At 49.9% G+C, this 20,133-nt stretch overlaps 2 protein-coding genes across 3 annotated transcripts in view; one reads left to right on the top strand and one right to left on the bottom strand.

The window, feature by feature from the left end:
• Nucleotides 1–3,195, bottom strand: part of ABCC1 (ATP binding cassette subfamily C member 1 (ABCC1 blood group)) — a gene marked incomplete at its 5' end in the record, with an annotated part of 45,226 nt that extends 42,031 nt beyond the window's left edge. Inside the window, one exon of the mRNA XM_084270870.1 lies at nucleotides 3,148–3,195. Coding sequence (XP_084126996.1) covers nucleotides 3,148–3,195 — 48 coding nt within the window. The remainder of the gene's footprint in view (nucleotides 1–3,147) is intronic.
• A 3,792-nt stretch (nucleotides 3,196–6,987) lies between these two features.
• On the top strand, nucleotides 6,988–12,600 carry CEP20 (centrosomal protein 20). 2 transcript variants are annotated; one of them, XM_084271002.1, is made up of 5 exons: nucleotides 6,988–7,060; nucleotides 7,698–7,895; nucleotides 8,973–9,057; nucleotides 9,876–10,015; nucleotides 12,143–12,600. In XM_084271002.1, exons 1-5 carry the CDS (start codon nucleotides 7,033–7,035, stop codon nucleotides 12,223–12,225), a joined length of 534 nt encoding a protein of 177 aa, XP_084127128.1. In that variant the 5' UTR covers nucleotides 6,988–7,032; the 3' UTR covers nucleotides 12,226–12,600. The 2 variants fall into 2 exon arrangements, with proteins under 2 accessions (XP_084127128.1, XP_084127127.1); XM_084271001.1 differs by having other exon boundaries at nucleotides 9,873–10,015.
• The last annotated feature ends 7,533 nt before the right edge of the window (nucleotides 12,601–20,133 follow it).

Raw genomic sequence — 20,133 nt, 5'->3', positions numbered from 1 at the left:
GAAACTTCCTGTAAGAGCTGACAGGGCCCTCAGATAGGGACTGGTATTGGAGGAAAGCAGACTGCACCCATACATCAGTGATACTCCAGGCAAAGCCACCTCAGCACAGTAGGTCACAAGAGAGTTTTCCAGTTTAAACAGGCCCTTAAAGTCACTGAACTGAAATATAAGTAGTGCAAAAGCATTATCCTTAGCCCACTGGTTTGGGACTTTTTTAAGCATTTACTGTCATCGACAGCCATTACTAAACAGTAACTTTATCTTACACAGCTGTACCTCTTTGTATCATGGACAGGATGCTCATTCCGATACACCCAGGGATGTCAGAGCAAGCAAGGATGAAACAGTACCCTTCCAAAAAGGGAGCCTGATTCAAAGGAAGCAAGAAAGTTGTGAAGAAGACACCAAACCTGCTTGGGCTGTTGGCCTCTCAGAGTAAGTATTAAATAAAACCAATCTGTTTAATTTTCAGACAAGAACTTTCAACAATAACATTCCTTGGGCACGCAAACAAGAAAAATCCTGGCCAGCAAAGCTTAAGATGAGCACACGGTCTTTGAGGGTCCATTAGGTCCTCTCAACCTGCAAAGTCTCCCCCACAATTTAAAACTGAGTTGCCCCAAATTCAGCATCATGCTCCCCAGAAAACCCCTCTCTCTCGAGTTTACCTGTGCTAGACCACATCACTGCTCTGCTAGCAAGGCTTCAGCACCAAGCAACACAGCTGAGGTGGCCCTGCAGTTCACAAGAGCGCAGTAATATGTGGCACCAGGTTTCTAGCCATCACTCAGCTGAGAAGCTGAAGAGCACAGTCCGTAAGACAGGAGGACAGTAGCACAGAGGCAGCATCCAAAGCCCAGTGAAACACTGCATATTCATAGGAATTTCTGGAAATCCATCAAATGTTAAGCTTCAGATAGTAGCCAACAGCTGGAGCATCTGTAAGCACCAAAACTAACATTACTGCCTCCTCACCATTGGGAACAAACCAACAGCAAGCAAGTAGAGTGATGCTTATGAGGACAAGTTCACCAAGGGAGAAGACTTTTCCAGACACATCTTATACCAGCTGGAAGTCACAGATGTTCTTTTGCAGGATTAGAAGAATCCGGAACTCAACCAACCACACCCACATGATCTTTAGCTGGAAGAAGTGAAAGGCACACTCCACGTGACTTGGAAAAGTATGACAAATCACAAAGCCATCTATATTATTGGGAAACAACATAACTAGTGAAAAAAAACAATCTATGGAGCAGTTATGACACAGCACAAACATCAGAAACAGCCATGAAGTATACAAGAGTGGTGTCTTATAATGACAGAATTTGCCATCAGAAATCCTATATAAGTGCAGTAGTTCAGCCCTAAGCAGTGGCTGAGCCCCACACGCCATTCACTCCCACAGGAGAAACAGGCAGAGCTTCCGTGGGTTGGGATAAGGACAGTTTACTGGCAAAAGCACTGTGAAAGAGCAATAACAGCCAATTACACTCACACTCAGTGATAACCTCACCTTACAGAGTACCTTACTGCCCCACGATTACTGAGTGCTGCACATGGCAAAGACCAACCCAACCACACTCAGACTGCTCTGGAGGCACCAACAGCACTGCTCCCCAACCAGCCCCTTTAACAGGGTAGTGATGTCAGGTGGTGAGGAAACAGCCCAGGATAACTCAGGTCACCTGGGCTAACTCAGCTCACCTGGGCTGGCTGCTTGGGGAGGTGAGCTCTGGCCTGGCCAGAACCAGAACAGTAAGATAGTTGTTTCCAACATTCAAAGTGCAGTTCTTGCTTCTACCTGATGTTCCAATTCCACCGTTAAAAGAACTGGCAACTCCTTATTACTAAACTACTCCTCTATCAAGTCAGCTTTTCCATGAACTGTTTATTCTCCAAAGCTCTTCAAGTAAAATGCCTTGTTCTAGGAAAGGAAAAACATAAATCTGATAACAGTAACTCAGAATTTGCCCACTTTGGAGAAACCTGAAAATTAACTTAGAAGAGATATGAACTCAAACAAAGGAAAAGCAGGTTAACAGAGTCACTTTTGATCAGCTGGAAAAGCTAAATATCTTAAAGCCTTAATGAGTTTAATAATATTTGCTGCGGAATGTTTTAATGGTTCTTGAGATAAACAGTACTACGTTTGCTGAGACATACATTATGGTTTTTAACTAGCAAGGCAGCTCATTAGCCCAATACCATTTGGCAAACACCGGATCCGTGAGAAGCTCTATGAACAGCCTGAGGAACCCCACGTGTTTTCCTCTCACCTGCACGTTGCCTTCAGGAGCTCTCACCCCACTCCCTATTTTTTTAAGCTTCCACCTCGCTCTCCTCCCTTCCTCCACACAACCTCCTTGCCCACAGGGTCCCGAGACGCGCCGTCACCGCCCTCCTGCCCGCACCCACGCCTCCGCCGAGGCGCCCGGTGCCCCAGCCGTGCCAGAACGTTTCCCCACCGCCACCCTCGCACGGCTGGTTTCCAACTCGCCCGCAGCGGGCTGCCCTCAGCGCTCCTCATCAAGGAAGAAGGCAGCGACTGCCATGCAAACCTGCGGCACGGCAGCAGCGCGGCCGTGGCCTCCTTCCCAGGACGGCACGCCGCCCTTCAGTACGACGGCGGCGGCGGGCACCGTTATCGTCACCGCCCGCGCAGCCCCGAGCCCGCAGGCGAGCACCGCAGGCGGCAGGGAGCGACTGCCCGGGCGCTCGCGTCCAGCCGGCCAGGCAAGACGCGCTCGCCAGTCCCCGCCGGACACCGCGCACACGAGGCGCGCCGCTCCCGCGCTGCGACCCGGGCGTGGGGACACCGTCACCCGGCCGGCGAGGCCACGGCCCTGCCCGTCCCCACAGCCCGCGGCGCTTCAAGCCGGTGCTCTCGCACGCCCGGGCGGCGGCGGGGCTGGCGAGGGGCCGGGGCGCGCCGCAGCACCCGCGCTCTGCTCCAGGCGAGCGCCGGTCCGGGAAGCTGCCGGACCCCCCGCCGGGGCCGGGCGCGGCCCTCTCGGGTTCCGCCCGGGGCCGACGACCCGCGACCATGCCTGTCCCGCCCGCCCGCCCCCCCCGCCACTGTCCCTCAGCGGCCGCACCGGCAGCCCCCGCCGAGCCGAGACCCCGCGGCCCCGTCCCGCCGCTCACCCAGAAGGGCTCGGAGGCGTCCGCGCTGCAGAAGCTCTCGATCCCCATCGGGCGCGGCGAGGCGACCGCAGGCGTCCGCGGCAGCGCTGCGCTTCCCCCTCCGCACCTCTCCGTGCCCGGGCGGAGACGCGACGGCGGCGGCAGCGGCAGCACGGCTCCGTGATTGGCTCCGCGTCACGGGGATGCCGGGCCCCGGCGCCGCCGCGCCCGCCCTGCGCGGCCCCGCCTCGGCGGGGGCGGGCGGCGCCGTTCACCCCAGCCCACCCCAGCGGAGGTGGTGGTGGCCCAGGGGCGCCAGCGGCCCCCTCCACGACCCCCTCCGGGCCGGAGGCCGGGCCCAGGCGGCTGGGAGATGAGCCCGACGCGTGCTCCTTTGTTCGGCGCAGCGATCCCCGCGCCACGCCGGGCCGCAAGCATCCTTCCCGCCTGCCCGGGTCAGCAGCGCCCGGCCCTGCCCGCCCCGCGGTCCCGCACCTCCCACCGCACAGCCGGCCGCGGACGCACCTGCCCGGAGGCCTCGACACGAGCGGGCATCGCTCCTCCCGTGACGCTGCTCCAGGCGCGGGGCACAGGGACCTGCGGAGAGGCACCGCAGAGCCCTGCGGCCGCCTGGGCCCCGAGGGATGGAGCCAGGGCTTGGGGATGGTCACAGTGAAAGTCTAGGCTGCCCATCAGACTCTCCAATTCTACACCTAAACCAGTTGAACTGGCTTCAGACCCTTGAGCAGTTCAAACTGATGGGCGTGAACCTGAGCCGAACCAAAGTAACTTCATCCACAGCAAAATACGTCCTAGGTGAAACAAACACACGGTCCCCATGGGTGCAGTTGGTTGTGTCTCACTTGCACCCTTCTCATCCCGTTTAAAATGCACCAGTTAAACCCACAGACAGGACGCACACTCAGCTGACTCACTCAGCCCAGCTGGAACATGGATGGTAGAATGGCATCCATGTAGGAATGGCATCATACACTGCAGCAGAGCAGCGTGGTTACACACCACCCTACAGTCACACCAGGAAGCTCTCATCACCTGAGTTACACAAAGAACTTAAAACGTTATGAACAAAGCTGTTAGAGAGAGGTGTAATCGTCCAACATGGAACTGAAAAACCAAGCATCAGGCATACAAAATCTGAGTCAGGATTGGCCTTCACTCACCTGTGCACCTTCAGGGCAGTCCCAGAGCCGGCATCACTGGCTGTGTGACTGCCCACCCCACCTCAGCACTGCCGACCCATCCCCCCAGCTCTCGCTCTCCCAGGGCGTCGGGCCGAGGAGCCGCAGCAGCAGAGTTCAGCCCATACTGAGCTCACGTATTCCTGATGAAAAAGCAGAAACATCACAGAAAGATCAAGCCATCTGGGTGCCAGAAGCTGTACAAATTTGTGTCAGTTTAACCAGTACCTTGGTTCGCACCCCATTAAATTCATTGTAGTATTGTTAGAGAACAGCTCATGTTAAAGTCTGATTCCCCTCAATTTTATTAAGACTATTTCTGCCCTGTTTTGTGCATTAATCCTAAAGTCATATTAATTACCTTGGTGGGTTGGGTTTTGATGTCTCAATGCTCACTGACTCTTGTTCAAAGAGTTATATCAGTCTCCAACGTCTCTTATCCTACTCCCCCTCAGCTGCAAGGAATACCTTTTTTGTTTTATAGGGGCTGTGCAGCACATACAGATGTTCACAGCTCTGACAATACAAGCTATCCCATAGTAAGGTTGGGGGAACTTTTCTTTTTCAAAAGCACTGCTTATAAAAGAGTAAAGCTGAAAAAATACAACCTCCAAGAGCTTACAGTTTTACACATAAGCTATGTGTGAATATAAATTTAGAGTTGAAATTATACATCAGGAAGTTATGGAGGACTTATGCAGGGATTGTTCCAAACAAGAAGACAGTAAATAAGCATAAAGTGAGGAGAGTCAAGAGAAATATGATCTTACCCACACTTGTTTTTCTCCAGATACTACTGTATGCTAACAGACTGACAAAACTTAAGTTACACTTTCAGGATTCAAACTTCCCAATTAGTTGAACAGAATAATTTTTTTCAGCCTCAGACTGTCCCTGTACCAGTGGTCATGTGCCAGGTTAATGATGTTTCCTATCAAATAAAGATACTTGGATCTGCATCTCAAATTAGTTCCCTTACAATTAATTCCATCTCCTTCCCTCTAAGCAACAGCAGCAACAAAGATGTAAACCAAAGTGCAGCCAAAATGCAGAGTAAATAATTAATGTGAGGGGAAGCAGAAGAGAGCAGAAGCAAAATGTAACAGGCTCAAAATATTTGCTCTGGAGGAGAAAAGCAAGAACTGACACAAGCCAAAACCTGCAGGGATACAGAACCAAGATCTCAAGAATATCAGTCCAATTGTGGATTTCACAAGCCATTGTCATAACAGCATCTTTTAAACACACAGATTAATCCATAAAATAGAAACTGCAATCTTATTTAGAAAAGACATTTCCTTCCAACCAGAAAAACGACCAAGCCAGGATCTCGTTTGGACTCTAAGCATTGCTTGGCAGCATACAAACTAAAGCTGGATAGGAAATACGGGCTGAGGGGGGAAACAGCAACAACTTATCAGCTGGAAAGTAGGTGTAGTGGAATGATGGCCCACAACACCACAGGGAAATTTGGAAGGACAGGGAGAGAAACTCTTTGGCTGTGAAGATGCTGCACGTGTTACAGGTGAGCAGGGGCTGCTCACCGGCTGCACCAGGGATCCGTGCAGTAGGCAGAGGCACACATTGCTCCTGACTCACTCCAAGTTCCTGCTACGTTACAGGAACAGATTAATTTCCCCATTACTTCTAAAGACTTCTTTTTTTCCAGAATTCTATTTATTGCTCCCTGCCAGAAATTCTTTGGAAGCCCATAATATAAATATTAACTTTGAGAGGTTTTTGTTAAAAAAACAAGCCAAAAAGAATCCAAACACCCCCCACACACACACACTTCCAAGGCCATAGGTGGCTTGCTGCTTGAGAAGACTCACGTTTCCCTTCAAGCCCAAGCAGGCTGCTCCGCTTAGACCGTGACGAATCCCCCCCTGGCTGCGTTTCCTTTGGGAAACACTGACTGGCTCACAACATAAACACAGCCGACTCATCCCAGCATCACGGAGCACGCACGCATGCCTCAGACACTCCGGGGATCCTCGCAGGCCTGCGAAGCGCCCAGCGCAGGGTTACATTTTGGCAAGGCCTGCTAATTAGCTGCTCATCTTTGGCAGGTCGCGTTCATTACGAGCTGGCGGCCCGGGGACGCAGCGCCGAGCTGTGCTGGGCGGCAGGGAAAACCGCGCTCGCTCTCCCTTTTTATTCTTTATCGATAAGCAGAGCACACTGGAAGCCTCTGAAAACCCCAAAGGGGAAACGGCGCGGTAAGCCGAGGGGCCGCCCGCCCTGCCACGGCTTCGGGACGGGGCTGGGCCGCGGCACCGGCACCACGCCGAACAGGCGCCCCGCACGCAACGCGTAGGCACCGCTCTCGGCTTCACCCCGGCCTGGCCTTGCCAGCGGGCACGCTAGAGACAGGGAGACGCTCCGGGGACTGGGGGGGCGCGGACGGACAGGGGAGGTACACACGAACGTAGAGCTCAGCCCGCCCTGCCCTGTCCTGTCCCGTCCCTCAGCACCCAGGCTCCGCTCCCGCCTCAGGCAGCGCGCGACCCCAGCCGCAGAGCGCGCAGCACCGCGCCGCGCCCACTCGAACCGCCCGCCCCACCCGCCCGCGCTGCCGATTGGCGGGCGGGCGCCGAGAGGCGGGGCCAGCTCAGCGCCCGCTCCCGCCTCCCCGCGCCGCGCCTGCGCAGTGGCCGCCCGCTGCCGGGTGGTTGGGCATCCGGGCCTCTGGCGCGGCTGTTGGGCCATGGCGACGGTGGCGGAGCTGAAAGCAGGTTCGGGGCGGTGGGAAGCTCAGGGGGGAGGCGCCTCGGGTCACCGAAAGGGTGGGCAGCCTCGTCTGCCTGGGTCTTGTAGTCGCCCCAGGCGCTAAGGCGGGCTGCTGGCTCCTCACCCCGCCGCTGGGGACCCGCGGGAGAAGGGGCCCCGGGCCTCACAGGCGCGGTCGTCTCACTCACCTCGGCCCGGGAGGGGGGGTCCTGAACCTCCTCACAGGGACTGTCCGCCTATCCCGGCCCGAGAGAGGGGATCCCGAGCCTCTTCATAACCATGGCCCTCTCACCCACCCCGGTCTGGGAGAAGGGGTCCTCAGTCTCCTCACAGGCACGGCCCTCACACCCCGGCCTGGGTTTCAGGGGGTGACAGCAGCTTAGCCCATAACACCCCACTTCTGAAATCACTTAGACCCATGCTCGCTGATAAACCAAATATAATGGTGGCTTCTTTGAAGGGCTCATTTTTATCCGGATTCCTCCTGTTGTTACCTGCTGGCATGTGCACAGGGACCTTTATTTCACCGTGCAGATGCTGAAATTGTGTTTGTACTGTGGATAATAAATGCCATTTGAATGCATTTGGCTTCATGTTTGCATGCACTTGTCTTTATATTAACTGATCTCTTTGTGGTAATAGTTTTAAGGGACACGCTGGAAAAGAGAGGTGCTCTTGGACAAATAAAAGCGAGGATCAGAGCTGAAGTTTTTAATGCATTGGATGATCAAAGTGAACCACGGCCACCCCTGTCTCATGAAAACCTCTTAATCAACGAACTAATTCGTGAATACCTGGAATATAACAAATATAAATACACGGCATCTGTTTTAACTGCAGGTATTGGGGAGGAATTTTTGTTCTCGTCACTGTATTAATAGACATCTGCTCTTTGGTTGAGCAATTCCACTGATGCCATGAAATTAGTAAGAGGGACTAAGCTGCACAATCTTGCCTTCCCTTGGAAATAAGTGAGATACAAAAACTGTCTCCACAGCTTTATTGGTAGCACTAAGCTAGGTCATACCATTAGTTTTCAAGAAAATATACTCTCTGCACCTTATCCTTGACGTAAATGCTTTGACAGTAGCTGATACAAGAGCAAGAAAGCTTGCTCCCAGCCTGCAAAATCAAAATATCTTTCTTGAAATGTCAGCTTTTGTTTTGGAAAGTGGCTAGCAATGTTTTTGAAGCATATATTACATTTTCATCTCATTGGTATTTGGGTAAAACAAAACATGTAAATTAGAAATGAAGAAAGTAATACATAACACATAAAGCAGTGGATAGTCCCAATTACAGCAGTTCTGCCAATTCATGCATATAAGCTGTGTCAGAAACACAGTTAGATGTCCTCAGCTTAAATAACAAAGGAACATAAGGTCCTCTTTTTCCTTTGAACAGCTGTGGTTAAGCATTGCTGTTGCTGGCTGTGCTAACATAGCAGTATTTGAGGTACTTTGAGACCACAACATCTAAATGGCAGATGTAATTCATGTGGTGCAGCACTTCCTTATTTTTGCAGCTATTGCTGGCTTGTATTTGAAATTTGAAGTTCAAGAAGCGGAAACAGAGGCAGTCTGTATAGTCGTTAAACTGTATTATCTACTTGATAACAGCATTTCTTTAGAGAAGGTCATTGGCCTGATTGGCTTATCTTTACATTGTAAGACTTCTTTACTGTTTTCCTTTAGAGTGGAGACAAAAATTGTGATAATGGTGTTGTAAATGATAATGCGTGTGAAGCACTAATGTTTAAAGGAGTTCTCTAATTACAATGTACTGTTAGATATTGATAGTCTGAAAGGAGGTGTGTGCTCCCGTCCTCTTTTGAAGTCTCCTGAGCGCTCTTTAAAAGTTAGCATGTGATATTTTTTCTTACCAGCCTTAAGAATTTTGGGGAAATGTCTTTTCCAGAGTCTGGCCAGCCTGCCGTGCCCTTGGACAGACAGTTTCTTGCCAGAGAGCTGAACATAGTTGAAGACGCAACCGCAAAATCAGTGTAAGGAGTGATTTTGGAATGCACAGGATATTCTGTTCTGTCTATATTTCTCTCTTTAGTGTTATTATAAATCACATAAGTATTCTCCCCTATTGCAGTGTGACTGGAGCACATGACTGCTCTGACATGCTGGATTCAAACTCACGATGTCAAACCTGGCTCTGCTTTCAAACATACTCAAAACTTAACATTTAATTCTGCCAACTCCACAGCATTCTCCAGACAGCGTGCTTGTAGCCCACAGCCCAGGCCTGTTACCAGAAGTACAAAACAGATATGCACTTTGCATAGCAGTGAGGTCCTTTGTAGAGCAATAAAAAGATGATTGTACTCTGAGATGAGATGCAAAGCCACAGTGCTCTGATACGACTGCATTAATGAGCTAGGGTACAGAAGCAGGTTAGAACATGCCCAGTGTTCTCTGTAGCTTGTGCTGTCAGAATCTGTCAGGTGCTTAGGGAGCAGCAGGTTTGGGCTGTGAGTGGAGTCCTGGGCTGTAGCCTGTTGAAGTCTGACCCTTTGTTGTGCCAGAGAGACCTCCTGCATTCTGCTAAGCATGCTCCCGTTCTGAATCGACAGGGTACCCTGAGCGTGGTTGAGAGTGGTGGTGTTCAGGGTGTACTTACATATGTGCTTTTTTATCTAGCATAATATCTTAACAACATTGGCATCATGCACTCTAAATAATTAAAGACATCTGTACATATTCTAGAAGTGAGCATCGAGGTCTAAGAAGGTCTGAGGAAAGGGTGGGTTTTCTTAATGCTCATTATTACACAGGCTTCACAGATGGCTTCTGTTCTTTCTCTCTTAAGCAGACCTCTCTTGTATGGAATTATCTCTCATTTCTTACGTGGTGGTAAAGAAGAAAGTACCCAGAATATCCTTCCAAAAGTGTCTTTGCTGAATTATCCAAAGCAAAACCTTGGCAAACTACCTGCTGAGAGAAACCATAAAGGTGGGTGTGGGTATGGGGCTGGTTTTGCAGAGGTTTTACTTGTGACTAGATTTTCTGTGCAGTACCTGTGCTTCTGACGGCAGAAGCACAGACAGACACAGAGTATCTCCTGCCAGGAATGCTCTGAACCAACCTCTCTTCTGTAACAAAAATTCTGCACCAGAAGGGTGCTTATGCCTGCAAAACACACTCTGTGACCTGACCGTGCTTGTTAGTCATGTATTATTCACTTGAGGAAGGTCTGACTTGATCCAGCTCAAGAAAGAGCCACCCACGATGTCTAGAACAGCCCTCACATGAGCCTTTCTTCAAGTGGGTGACCAGCTTGCACCAGCTGCTCTCAGGCCTGCTGCTCTGCCAGTGTGCTAATGGTGCAGCACTCAAGTCCGACGGCCCTCGGATGTGCCTCACTGGCCTTCAGACATGCCAGTAGTAGAACTTACCTCTTATATGCAAACGTCTCCTATTTATAAACCAGACATTTTAAAAATTGCAGACAACCAAATTGATCTAATTTCTCAGCAGTGCAAGGTGCTGTGAAGCTCTTGTCACCTGGTTAGTTACTAGAGAGGAGGGGGAAAACCCTAATTTTTTAGCTTTAGTCTCCTGAGGCATTTGGACTGTGAAAAACATAAGACTTCAAGTGGACAGCTGTGCTATTCTTACTATTTTCCTGCTCTGCAGTTACTGGTAAAGACCAGAAAACACTAATACCCCAATTCTCAGCTCCAGAAAAGTCCCCCACCAAATCGCCTTACCATTGTACTCCCCTCTACTGCTACACACCTGGAATGGGTCAGCTAGAGACAGTCATACTGCACTGGCAGTTTAATACAAGAATGTAACCTAAATTCTCAGTGAAGTATGTTAAATAGGGGCGTGTCTCTCCTTTCTTATTTGTACTAACTTACCTAATTCCTATAGAAAGTTCTTAACTCTTCAGCTGCCAGTTTCACAGGTGGGCACAGACCTCTGAGGACACAGTTCACATCCCATTGACTGCAATGCCTGAGCTCTGAGTTCGTTGCCCTGTAGTAGAACACAGTTAAATCTTATTTTCCCTTTCTGGTCTGCTTTTCAACTGGTTCCAGTTCATACTGCCTAAACTACAGAATGAAAGGCATCATTGGTCCAGTTTTTTCTTCAGAGAGTCTGCTTGGCAGAGCAGTTTCTACTGTGAGAATTTAGTACTGTTGTGTTAGTACTATGAACTACTTCTTTGGTGTCCAAAAATCTGAAAAAATAGGAGGCCTGAGATATTCCTGGCATATAAAAACTGCAGGAAGAGCTGAACACTAACAGTTAATTCATTGAGACAATGTTGTTTCCCTTCTGCCAGAAGAGGGGGCTGAAGAAATAAAATTCCAATACCAAATCTGCTGTAAATGATCTCTTTGTTGGGAAAGAATTATGCCTGTCAGAAATTTCTCCATTTTTAAAAACAGATTCAGTGTGTAAAGGAATTGGTTTTAAAGTATAACTGTACCTACGATCTGAAATGGACTCTGTGGGGTCACCCTGCCCTGCTGACTCCAAAACAATTTCACATGGGTATATCATTGTTTGGAGTTAGTTACAAAAGTCAGGATTAATAGTAAAATATGACAGCACATTGTTTTTTTAACTGAGCAAAAATATAACAGTTATAAGGCTTTTGACCTTTAAGCAACTGTAGTCTGAAATGTGTTTGTAGAATATGTCAGTGGAGACCTAAAGGCAGTGGGTGTAAAATACCAGTTACCTAACTGTTGAATTAAGCAGCAGATGGGGGTAATCAAGTCCTTTCACAAACTCCAACCTTACATCTAGCTTGCTTTTCATATTAGAAACTAGCTTGCTTACTTAGTTGAATGAATTGTCCAATAAACTGATATACAGACCGGGAATCCCAGTGAAACGCAGGGAATTGGGTGTTTCTGTTAGCTCAGTCACAGTTGCTGAGCTGAAGCTGTGTGAAACCTAACCCTTAGTAACACAGAGCTCTTAGGCAGTCGTGTGGAAAAAGATATTTGTTATATTGCTTGAGTTCCCTGTGAAAGTACTCTGAATCCAAGTGCTCATAGCAGAAAATAATGCTTATACCTTTGGATCTCCAGCTGTGTGAGGATATTTATGTCTGTGTTTCAGTTGCAGATAGAATTCCAGAACCAGGAAGACTGGCTGGCACGAGCATCGAAGAGCCCCTTGTTTTACAAAGTATGAACAGATGATGTTGTTTATCTGCTAATTTCTCCTGTGAAGTTCTCCAAGAGTAAATTCAGGAAATTCTCTGCCTAAGTTCCCCCAGTATGTCCAGTGGGACTGTTATGACTTGTAGATCCACCCATGAGACAGGAGGACGGCATCATCCTTACTGTCAGTGAAAAAACGATGAGCAAAGGCTCTTCCTCCAGTGCTGATGGAAGGGAAACTGTGTGTGGAGTCAGGGTAGGGGAGCCTGTGTCTGGAATTGGGCCAAAAAAGTACCGGCTGTAAGTTACAAGAATTCATCAGATCACTTAGAACTTGTGCACTTTCCTTACCGTGTGATGTGTCTCTGTGTCTTCCCTGTGGTGTTTGAATAAAATGTTTCAGTTTTATTCTGAGTGGTATTTTGGAAGATTTTAATCATTCTGGGAGAAGAAGCTGCCACTTTTGGCTAAGTATGGGAACATGGATTTGAACAGAAAATTAAAGTGCTTTAGTGGAATAGTTGGTTTAATTCACCAGAAATTTAGGACTATATTTATCTTCATGCCAACAAACAAACGAGGGCAAGTCTCTTCCAGCTGGAGTTGCTATAAATTGAATGGTGTAGTACTGAGTGCATGGGAGGGAGAGGGACTTGTGTTTTTTTCCCAAATGATGGGAAACTCAAAGTCAGGCAAAACTAAAAATAAAGCTGGCGATAGATTACTGATTCTCAGGCCTTTTTTTAGTGAGGTGTTTACATGTTGTGAAATGGTAATACCCTTTAAAAGCCAAACTGATGGGGTACCTCAGAACACAACACAGTAGCTGTTCTTCTCTACTTGTGTTCTAACAAAACACATAGAATCACAGAATCATCAAGGTTGGAAGAAGCCTTGCAGGTCATCGAGCCCAACTGTCAGCCCTACACCACAGGACCACTGAGAGATGTTACTGTTCCCAGCGCCACTGGGCTCAGCTCCTCAGCTGAGTGAGGAGCTGCTGGGTGCCACCCACCCCCACAGGATTCTGCCTTGTTAATACTGACACTCAGAACCACTCACCTCCCTCCAGGCCTCTGTCTGAGAGTAGAGCAGAGAAACGGAACCGGCAAATCACCTTCACTTTGGAGTGAGCTGAAAGTGCCCCCTTGGTAAGCTGCAAACGAGCCCTGGGCTTTGAACTGGGGTGTTCCATAGGGGTGGTGCAGCACCCCCACTTCACTACAGGCCAGTGGGGCAAATAGTGACATGTAGTTGGAATGTGAATTGTCTTTTCTAGAGCAAGGAAAAAGACTCTGGGAAAAGCAGAAGCTCCAACCTTTAATGTTTCCAAGTCCTTCTGCCTACCCAAAGCCACTGCGTCTGCCTTCTGTCCTCCCACCGTGCATTGCACAGGAGCTGCCCTGGCACCACAGAGCTCCTGGGAAATGGATTTGTAGTGTGGTCAAGTCACTGTACAAGCAAAGGAAAAATCAAAGTGCACTTCCACCGATGCTTGTACAACAAAGCTTTAAAATAAGTCTGTAAAAACGTACTGACCTACTCACATGATTAATGGCCCCACATTTGTCCTGACAGAACATGAAGTACAAGAGCAGCTTTCAAAACGTGAGCCCTGTGCATGCCAAGCTGCCATACTTGTTAACAGATGGAGAGGAGCTGCACAGCCCAGGCAACATGGCTGCACTTCCCAAAAATCATTCCTTCAAAGCGCAAGCGAGGTCAGTATTTGGATAATTCGCATCCCCAGAGCCAGAGGTTTCAGATGGAATTGCCACCTCAGTGAGCACGCCCAAATAATTTCTCCATCTAGCTTAATTACTGACTGCGATCTCTTGCATTAACTGCCTCGTCCCTTCTCCTGACATCACAGAATGACAAAAGATGGAAGCACGTAGAGGTCTGGGGCTTCTCCACATGCATTCCTGAATTGTCCTGGAGCTAGGACACTGAGACTGTTACAGGGCAACTGCCTGAGAAGAGGCTGTTCTTTGTCGGAGTGTGCTATCGCCAGCGAAGGTGACGGGGAGCCAGTGGGTGGTGTGGATATCAGATCTGGAAAGCACTGTGGAAGAACTTAACCCACAAGTATAAACAAAAAATGAATTCTTTCAAACTAAATTTTTGCTCTGCCCTGAAATCAGAGGGAACCCTTGACAGACCCCACAGTGTCAGTGCTCCTTCAGAGGTATTGGTTTCTGTCTAATTCAGGGAAGTTTTTTTTCTAAGCTGTTTATCAAGGCACTCCAGGGAGTCAGTTACGCTTTCCTTCCTGAGCACCCCTCATATCAAGCCAAATCTCAGTGTCAGTTGATCAGTTTTCCGGAGGAGTGATTATCATGGGGTGATTCTGTTCAGAAAACGAACCCCCCAAGGCCTTGTTCACACTTGCAAAGGCACCCTTTCCATCCCAGCTGGCATTGCCCTGACTGGGACTGGACTGTGCTGCCAGCACTGGGCGCAGGGCTTGGCACTAAGCACCTGGCAACTGTCCTACCTCCTACCTGGTCGGCCTCTGCCAGTGATGGATGGATGCAGACTGTCCCTCCTGGTGCAGGAGCGAGCTCAGCACAGTGGTAACGCACCGGTACAACACTCTGTTCCCATCACACATGTCAGCTTAGGGAATCATGGTTGATTTAACTTCTGTAAAGACATTTAAAACCCAAAAAAACTTGCTTACACCATGGTAAGGCAGTGGCCAGTTCACTTCTTTCCTCCTCAAGCCCTCTTTTTTTCCCCCCAGTACAGTATTTACAGCACAGATCCAGCCAGGAGATCTTTTAAGAGCAGGCCACTCATTTTTTTTTCTAGAAAATTAATATAAACAAATAAACAAACTGAGGGGAGGGCATCATTAACAAACACTTATTTGTTGCTATAAAGGCATTGTCTGCTGGGAATGCACAGCTTTCATTTGGAGGCAACTTTTGGTTTGAAAAAATGCCACAATGTTTCAGCAAGTCCAGCCGAGATATCACATTGGGATATTCCTACACTGACTTCCAGGGAAGGCTGGAAGCCACGCTTGCACTCCTTGGGTCCTACCCCTCCTGGCTCCAGGGTGCAGCTCTTTCGGTCCCAGCAGTAATATTTTTGAGACTTTCCAGCCCTCACGTCACAATACAGATGAGGCTCCGCTGCTGCTCCAGCTCGACACGCTGCTCGGCAGCGCCGGTTGCAAACCAGCCGGAATAATTTCCACTCCTTTTTAAGTGACTATTAAAATGTGCCTGGTTTCATCAAACTGCTCCGTGGGTCTCAAAGGAACTTCTTCGGGTAACTTTGCAGAATGCTGAAATAACCCCACTTTTCAGAGGCCCCCCTCGCATTTCAGTATCTTCTATTCATTCTACCCTATTTAAAAGCCAAGTTTGCAACCAAGAAACCACAAAAGCTGAGTAAATGCACAAACTAGGCAGTGAGGAGCTTTCTGCGAACAAGGGCAAGTTTCTTGGAGCAATGGCCTGGCAATTGGTGCCCTTGGCTTTGCTCCAGCACAGTCACACGTGCACAAGTCTGATATGACACTGCAGCCCTTCGGATGCTGCGAGAGCTTTGCTCCGCTGCGCAGCAGCCCCCACCTCCACGCCAGGGACACTGACCCCTGGTGCAGGAGGACAGGCTGTCCCCCCTGTCTCCCCAGGACCAGGCAGCAGGGTGGCAAATCTCACCTTCTCCAGCTGGACCCCGGCCCATTCCCGGCACTTTGAAATGTTGTGGGGAAGAAACCCCAATGCTCTGCCCCCAGATTTGTTCACCGGTGGCCAGGGCCAGAAGAAGGGTCCACAGGTCTGTCGTACTGCGAGCACTGGTACTTGGACCAGGGGTTTCAGCCCAGCCACCCCCACAGGTATTTGTTTAGGATGTAGAGATCAATATGAGCCTCATCCATCTTCTGCAGGAGGGCTTTTTTTCCAGAGAAGACAGGGTTGTTGATGTCAAGAGAAATTATTTCACCCAGGACTGTGCTCTGATCCTTTGGGTATACACCATATTTAGTCTGTTGCTGAGAGGGGGTTGTTTCGGTATTTTGCATCTGGCACGTTGATGGGAATTCCTAGAGGATCCTAGCTTTCCCTTTTTGGGATGTCTCCATCCACAGGTCTTACTGCACAAGGCTGTTGGCCACTGGCAGGGGAAGGAGGGGGACAGCCAGGGACAGGAGGTTTGGGGGGTGTGAGGAAGGTTTGATGAGGACCAGATCACTCCCTAACCCTGTGGGTCTGGCTCCCAGCGCTCTGTCCTCCTCTCCCCCCCGGCACACGGTGCCGGCCGCCCGTTCTTTCCACCACATCCTGGGGACTGTTGCCCCTCAGCTATTTATCACTTCTCCTCTTCCTTTTACGGACAGAGGGAGGTATTTCTTATATATATGAAAAACTATTTACAGTCCGTTCTCAGGAACTGAGCTGTGCACCGAATCACAAGAGAAACATTGGCAAATCCACAGGGGAGGTGGGAAATGACCCTCATGTTCCCCAGGGGCAAAGGGGGCTGAAACCAGCCCTGAGCTCCAAAAGTCACATAAGCACAAGGAGACCCAGTGTGCCCTCCACCCCCGCATCCCCGCTGTGTTAGGAATAACCCTCCTCTCCCCAGCAGCCCCTGAGGCAGGGACTTAGCTCCCAGAAATGGCACTGACAGGGTGGGAGACCTCCCATACCCCGCAGGACTACGGCCTGTCCTTCATCCTTCTCCTGGGTGGGGGGCCAAGAGGATGCTGCCAAGGCAGGAGGGAGTTAAAGATCCATTCACTTAGCCAAACTGTTTCACACAGGAGGAAACAGCAAAACCCCAGGGCTAGTGAGTCAGGGGCACCCGTGTGAGTTAGGGGCACCCCTTCCCTGCTCTTCCAAAAGCCAGGGGCAGCTCACACCCCCAGAGAGCGGCTGGGGGCCAGGGCAGCAGCCTGGGGCTGGGCCCTGCTGGGAATGATGTCCTTGGCTCATGTTCTCTTTTTTAACCTAGGTACCAAGAGGATTTTCCATCAGGACGTGGTTTCCAGGGCCCCTCCCCACTGACAAGATTCTCCTCCTCTATATAGGGAGGCTGCAAAGGCGGTGAGGACTTGGACTGTCCCGGCTGGTGGCTGTACAGGTTCCGACTCTCCAATTCACTCTCTGCTCCCCTAATCGGACGCCTGTAAGTACTGCGGGGCCGGGGGTCCCTGCTGGGGCCGGGGCTGGGGCTGGGGGCTGGCTGTGCTTTGGGATGGGGAAGCCTGGCAAGCTGATGCTTAGCTACTTTGCAAACACATCCAGGGCATTACCTGCAGGTAGCGTATGGATTAGGAATAGGACCAGACCTATCAGCCACGCTCAGCGCTTCTACCCCGAGCTGCGCCTCGCTGCTGGGGCTCTTTGAAGCGCACTTGAGACTGTGCACGGTGAAGTGCGCAGGGATGCTGGAGCCTCTCACTCCCAGCCCTGCTGTCACCGAGCCTTACAGCCGCTGGGTGCAGAGCACAGGCTGCGCTCCGAGCCAGCCGCAGCGCAGCCCGCGAGGTGCTGAGCGCTGCCGGACAGTGCCAGGTACCCGCTGCCATCACCTGCCCTGCACTGGAGGAACCAGGCAGCTGGACCTGCTCCTCCTCTTTAACTATTTCTACTTTTTCTGTGCTAACAGTGGGACTCGGTGCATTTCCCACGCTGTTTAAACAAACCAAATGAAATAAGTTTGTCAGTCACTTGTTCTTTAAACTGGAAAAAGGTTTAAAAATTAGAAGAAGAAATGGGAACATTTTTGCCAAAATGCCCTAGCATTACATCTGTGTGCTTGTGATGTGCTGGGAAGAAACTTGAAGTAAAGCTGATGTGATAATTCACTAATCCGAACGATTTCAAGAGCAAAGTGCCTTTTTTAAAGGGAAAATAAAGCAACAAACCTCTTTTAACTTTTCCCAAACACTGTGAGCACAGAGACGACAGCAGATGGCAGTGCGGACAGCGCAGCTCACACACAGAAATGTTGGGGCGCGGGGGTGTGCAGCATTCAGCAGCATTCAGCACGGGACGCTTCAGATAGAAGGGAAATCAGCAGGTCCCTCAGCATTACCTAATGCATAGGTGTCGAGAAACTCTTTTCTAAGATGCACTAGTTTACAGACATGCCTGCCTTCCCTTTCACTCAAACTTGACAGTTCGCTGTCCATCTGTCTGTCTGTCCATCTATCTGTGCTCAGGCTGACTCGCTGAACTCCCAAGTTCACGGCTCCCCCAGGCCACTGGCACAGAGGCCAAACCGAGGAGCCCCGGTTAGTACTCGCTGTGGCAGGCACTGCTCCTCTGGCTGTGTTGGCTCCGATGTAAACAATGATTTTTATTATCTCATTTGCAATGGACACACTAGTCCCTAAAAGGTATTTGTTTTGAATTTGTTATCGTGACATTTTTGTGGACCGGGGAGTATTGAGAAGAACGTGGCCATATATGGTAGGGAGCGAGATGGATGCAGAGGATCCCGACTCTTGATAACTCATGGAGACTTATTAGTTGCAAATCTGTTGGCTTTTTAAGCATGTTAATTTTAGGAGAAACCAAGAGCTAGAGATAGCTTTCCAGCTTGTGAAAACTCCAGTTAAAATACAGATTATTTATGAATTCTAATGAACAGGCAGAGTCTGACGCACCGAATCGAATGATCTCTGGGGATATTTGAAACGGCCAGGGGTTTTTTTCCAGATAAAGGGAATCTGTCTCCACATGCTGCAGCTGAAGGGGTTTTTTTCTCCCTGCTTTTCTAATCTGTACAGCTCATAACACAGGGAACAGCCTGGGTCAGTTCCCTCGGAGTACTGAAAGAGCTATCAGGTGTTTAATCGGAGTTAGGCAGAAACTGGCAGTAACAGGTGAGCAGACCTGAGAGGAGACCAGGGCACTTGCAGACAGTTTAACCACAGTACATGGAGAACGCATTAAGAACCCCAACCAACCAAAAGCCCAACAGCCCTGTGAAATCACTGAAAACCTTCTTTCTCCAAATACTGCCTTTCCCTCTTCCATGGCTGGCCAAATGTACGCCAGCACTGATGACACCTATGATACCTCCACAGTCAGATGAAAAAGCCCACGCTGCATTTTAGGGTGGTCCTGATGACTGCTGGGGAGAGGTGAAAGGCCAGGAAGGGCTGGCAGTGGCGCTCCAGGCAAAGCCAACTGTGCTGCGGACCCACAGCCACAGGACTCAGAGACACCCCTAGATTTTCTCCTTTTTTTTCAAGCAATGCAGTTACCTATTGGAAAAGTGAAAGATAAGCAACATGTAGAGAAGGTATGCAGGAGCAGCTGCTGCTCCAGCGACACAGAGTCAGACAGTGCTGTGCTGTCCCATCAGACACCACTGATGAGAGCCCGACTTGGTTTCTGAGCGTGACTCATACTTGGCTATCTGGTCCCCTGTTCTAAGTAATTATTCCCTGTGTGGCTGTGATAAGCTTTTATACTGACGTGCACGTCCTGCAGAGGAAGGGAAAAGTGTCCCTTATCTTCTTGTTCAGAGGAAAGCAGTCCCTCTGAGCTCTGACCCAGGAGGCAATTCAGCTTGGCCAATAACCTTTCCATTAAAGTGCACTTCCTGGAGATATTTATACTTGGTCTTTGCAGTAATATAGTCAGGATAAACTGATTGGAAAGACAGTGTGCGACTTCTCTTGCTACTTTTTGGTGTTTCTGACAGCACTACCAAATCCCCACTGACCTGGGTGTGCTGTCCCTCAGTGCTGAGCCACGGGCAGCATGACCCAACCCTTCCACCACATCAGGCTGCATAGCTCTCTCTTCTGGGATGGGGACAGACTGACAACCTCCGGCTCCCTTGTGACAGCAGTTCCCCTCACGCTGCTGGGGCATGGGGGTAGGAACACACCTGGCACCTTGGTACAGCTGCGGGAGGCAACAGCCACTGCTCCTTGGGCTACCGCCCCAGTGATGCAGCTGCGCTCCTTCT

This window comes from Gallinula chloropus, assembly GCF_964237585.1.
Source record: "Gallinula chloropus genome assembly, chromosome: 15".
Taxonomy (NCBI): Eukaryota; Metazoa; Chordata; class Aves; order Gruiformes; family Rallidae; genus Gallinula; species Gallinula chloropus.
The sequence above is the reverse complement of the archived record's forward strand: the minus strand, read 5'-3'. Positions and strand labels throughout refer to the sequence as shown.

What these genes read in the sequence shown, in the direction of transcription:
- CEP20 (XM_084271001.1), top strand. Translation starts at nt 7,033, where the DNA reads ATGGCGACGGTGGCGGAGCTGAAAGCAG. An exon ending in GGCATCTGTTTTAACTGCAG is followed by an intron (nt 7,896 to 8,972) that starts GTATTGGGGAGG and finishes TGTCTTTTCCAG; the next exon opens with AGTCTGGCCAGCCTGCCGTG. An exon ending in GACGCAACCGCAAAATCAGT is followed by an intron (nt 9,058 to 9,872) that starts GTAAGGAGTGAT and finishes TTCTCTCTTAAG; the next exon opens with CAGACCTCTCTTGTATGGAA.